Source organism: Macaca fascicularis, chromosome 11 (genome assembly GCF_037993035.2).
Source record: "Macaca fascicularis isolate 582-1 chromosome 11, T2T-MFA8v1.1".
Lineage (NCBI taxonomy): Eukaryota > Metazoa > Chordata > Mammalia > Primates > Cercopithecidae > Macaca > Macaca fascicularis.
The window spans coordinates 62,097,374-62,101,821 of record NC_088385.1 but is presented as its reverse complement, the minus strand read 5'-3'; the positions used below and the strand labels follow the sequence as shown (position 1 = coordinate 62,101,821).

General features: G+C 30.7%; 1 protein-coding gene across 1 annotated transcript; it reads right to left on the bottom strand.

The window, feature by feature from the left end:
• Positions 1 to 305: 305 nt before the first annotated feature.
• On the bottom strand, positions 306 to 1,262 carry LOC102123259 (olfactory receptor 6C6-like). The gene has a single exon (XM_015431899.3). It carries the CDS (start codon positions 1,260 to 1,262, stop codon positions 306 to 308), a length of 957 nt encoding a protein of 318 aa, XP_015287385.3.
• Positions 1,263 to 4,448: the final 3,186 nt, after the last annotated feature.

Sequence of the window (4,448 nt, the reverse complement as noted above, 5' to 3'; positions counted from 1 at the left end):
GTTGAAGTAATTGTCTCAGTATATCTAGCAATGTTCACGGGTACAAAACATTCAGTACATAAAACTATTATTTATGGAAGAGCTATTTCTAGGCATAGAGGAAATTTAATATTTTAGATTGAAGAAGGTAGTTTATCACTAGAGAGTAGGAAGATCTACTCAGAAAGAACAAGAGAGCTGCAGAGAACACAGAGATGCAGTAAACCTAATACGATACTATTCAAGTGGAGAAATGGAATAACTCTGAACTAAGGTAATTTATTGAAGACTGCATTCAATTTTCCCATTCATGTTCCAACAGTATATTATTTATATCCAAATTTTGTCTTGTTTAGAAAATAACAAAATCTTTGAAGCATATCCTTGAGAGCTTCTTTCACCTGCTGGTTCCTTAGAGTATAAATGAAGGGATTGAGTAAAGGGGCAACAGAGGTATTGAGCACAGCTACTCCTTTAGTCAAAGTCACCCTTTCTTTTGCTGATGGTTTCATATACGTAAAGATACAACTCCCATAAGTAATAGAGACAACAATCATGTGTGAAGAACAAGTGGATAAAGCCTTGGTTTGCTGTTGAACAGAAGGGAATTTTAGAATGGTTTTGATGATGTATGTGTAGGAGAAGATCACTAACAACAACGTGATGATGAGTGTCAGCACAGCTAAGATAAAAGCCATTAATTCTATAAAACGTGTATCTGAGCAAGAAATCTGTAGAATAGGAGAAGTGTCACATAAGAAGTGATCAATAGTTTTGGAAGCACAGAAATCCAGCTTGAGTCCCAAGACCAAAGGGGGAAAGATGATTAGGAATCCAGTTACCCAAGAGATGAATACAAGTTCGTAGCACACTTTGCTGCTCATAATGATTGGATAATGCAGTGGTTTGCAGATGGCAATGTAGCGATCATAGGACATGGCAGCCAGGAGGTAAAACTCAGTAACTCCTAATAAAAGGAAGAAGAATAATTGAGTTGCACAAGCATTGTAGGAAATTGTCTTGTCTCCAGTCAGAATGCTTGTCAAGAATCGTGGAATGCAAACAGTTGTGAATGAAATTTCTAAGAAGGAGAAATTTTGGAGGAAGAAATACATTGGAGTCTTGAGCCGTGGATCCAGCAGGGTGAGGAGAATGATGGTTAAGTTCCCCATCAGGCTCAGGATATAATTACAAAATAGAAACAGAAAAATCACAATCTGTAGTAGAGGGTCATTTGTCAGTCCAAGCAGAGTGAACACTATGTCCATTGATTGGTTCTTCATTTTTCTTTTGTCCTGTGAAATCTGCAGAAAATAAAAACTAATATCACAAGTAAGAAAATACATTACTTCATTCTCAGCCCTAGAAAGTTTCATATTTAGAAAGTTACCCATGCACAAATATTTTCACAAGTCAACTTAGATTTCATAAAAATGAACACATCCACCAATTCATCAGTCATGTTTATAAGAATGTTAAAAGATTCTTCTCTTGTCCAGAGTTAAATAAGTCCTACTTGCCACGTTACTGAAAACTTTTCACTCATTTGAAGTAAGTTTCATACTTCGGTTAGCGTTAACTTTTGATTCATCTTTCAAGCGCTTTATCCCAAAAGGCAGTTTAAATAGTAGTTTGAAATTTCTGAATTTAGCTAACACTTCAAGTGACTTGTTACTTAAGAGATTCTCTTATTCATCATCACATTCCATTTCATATTTATTCATTGATATATATTTATCCATCATCAAGTTCAATTTTATATTTTATTTACTTAGTTTTTGTGTTTACATTCCTACAGTTTTTGTAGCTCCACTTAGGTGCCTATTTGTACTTTATCAATTGCCTTTAGATTCACCACTTTTCCGGTAAGTCATTAACAGTGCCTCAGTGCCTCAATTCTATATGACTGAAGTATATCAAACAGAAAAACTAAAATTGGTCTTTCTATGTTTTATCTTCCATTTTTCTTTAATCTGTTTATAATGGTTTCATATTTCTTTCTTTTGTAAATACAGTAAGAAGCTATATATTGTTTTATTTTAAATGCAAAATGATTTTAAGTACTAGTTGCAGGTCTTCTTACTGACTAGTATTGCAGTTATATTCCATAGTAACTGATTATAATTTATTTTTAGTTAATTATTTTTGCTAAAGAAAGGCTGCTTCGTCTTAGCCAATTTTCAGAATTCCCAGACAATATTCAAAAGGGCGTTTTTTCCATTTTCTGGCTTCCTTTTATAACATACAGGCTATAATAAAAAAATCAAATATCATGAAGTTACCTTTTCTTTTTGATTAAAATATTTAAATATTTCTCTGCTTTTCTACAAAGCTTAATATTCTTTTATTTATATATATTCATTTTAAAATTACTGAATCCCTATAAAACCTTTGTTTTTAATTAATGAATCCCTAGAATCTTTGTTTTAAACAGTGATTGCTCTCTAGTAATCTTAATTTGTGTGTCTTTCATAAATAGTAAGTTAATGCATGCATAATAGTACTTGCAACATCAAAATATTTCTATTTTTGTTATCTCTTGGGTTTTTCATTAGCCACTGCTTTTCTAGTATAACAAGATCTACAGGTAGTTTATGTGTATATGTGTTATAATACATATTTTACATATAACTACATATTATTACATATAATGTAATAAATATAAATTTACCTTTTTCATGTATTATCTGTGAAATTTGTATGATGTGGTAGACTAAATATAATAGTGAAGACTTTTTAAAAATTTCATCATTGTTCTACTGATCAAAATCTGGGCTTTGTTAAACAAAATAGCTGTCTTTAATCTTAAACTGGATGTAAATGTGTTTGTAGATTTTCTCAACATGGAAATAGCTGCTTTCTAATTTCCCTCTATGATTCATTCAATGCAACTACAAGCTCATAGAGATAGATTAAAAAATGAATTACAGTAACAAACCTGCACATTCTGCACATGTACCCCAGAACTTAAAATAAAAGCTGAAGAAAAAAAAATTAGACTTATTCGTACATTTAAAAAATGCATTCTATTACATTATATATAACATATATATGAGGTAAAATTATGAAAACATAAATGAAGTAAAAATTTCTTCTATATAATAGAAATATATATTAGGAATTTGTTATATATATAAATATGTATAATAATATATAATATATATATTAGAAAGTTTTACTTCTTCGTCAGAAGGAATAAAGGAAATAGGACAATTTAAGGGCAAATTTAATTCCCTGACATGGATTTCCAAAGTTTTGCCCTAACTTTGGTTGCATGAAAAGATAAGTTAAAAAGGCTCTTACCTTACGCAGGGTATATTGGATTTGTTTTTATATTATGGTACATGGTAGAATGCAAAGGCTAACTAAATTGATTGTTCCAATATTAAAGAGATATTAAATACCAAGTTTTCTTCAGAAGAATCCATGTAGAGATAAAATGAGAGAATATTTTGTTTAAATATTTTCTACTTTTACTTAAGTTCATATTAACTACACATCTCAGACACACACACAAAAAATTCTAATGCATCTCTATCATTCTCTACAGTCTGGTTAAATTTCTAAAAGTTTTCATTAATACTTAACTAGACTCGTTACACCAAAGATGAAAGCCTAGGAAAAAGAACAGATTTTAAGTAGAGAAATGTCATGTATCTCATTATTCTAATTAGGCTAGAGTTACAGATTTATCTTTTTGCTCAGTAAATACACAAGGGAATCTATTGAAACTACAAAACAAAAGAAAATAGAGAAAAAATTCCTTAGAGACTGCTGTTCAAAAAGTTTATTTATACATATAACAATCTATACAGTCTGTTTTTAAAATCCGGGCAATATGCAACAAAACATTAATTGTTCTCACTCATAAGGCAACGTGAGAAAATCCACTGGGCTAGTTTTTTCAAACAAACAAAAAAAACCTTTCTGTTACTTTCACTAAAAAAAAAAAAAAAAAAAGAAACTCAAAACAAGTGTACAGCAGGTTTGAATATTGCCAAACAAATTCAAATTTAAAATGAGGTTTCAATTGTGTACTGGTAGGATATTGGGTATGCAAGGGTAATCGGTTTAATTATTTTTAAAAGTGTGCTTTTTATAAATTTGGAAAAAATCAATAGTATTGCATTTGGTTTGCGACATGCAGGTGCAGGATAATTTGAATATCTAAGCCCGTGAATCGTGTTAATATAAAGACTATACTCAAAATGAGTAAAAAGGATTGGTCGTGTATATTGTCTTTGTAACCAAGCTCTAAAAGGTATTAAACAAAGCCCTCTCCAAGGACCATGAAACATGACTCAAAACAAATGTCATCGAAAAAAATCCAAATGTCTAGTTACTAATGTTTAGACATGAAAAAAAAAAATGCTCACCGTCATCCATTCTTAAGAAAGCATCAGGTCTACTATAGGAATTCAGAGTTTAAAAACAGTCCATACCTATTACTCTTAAACACGAAATACATC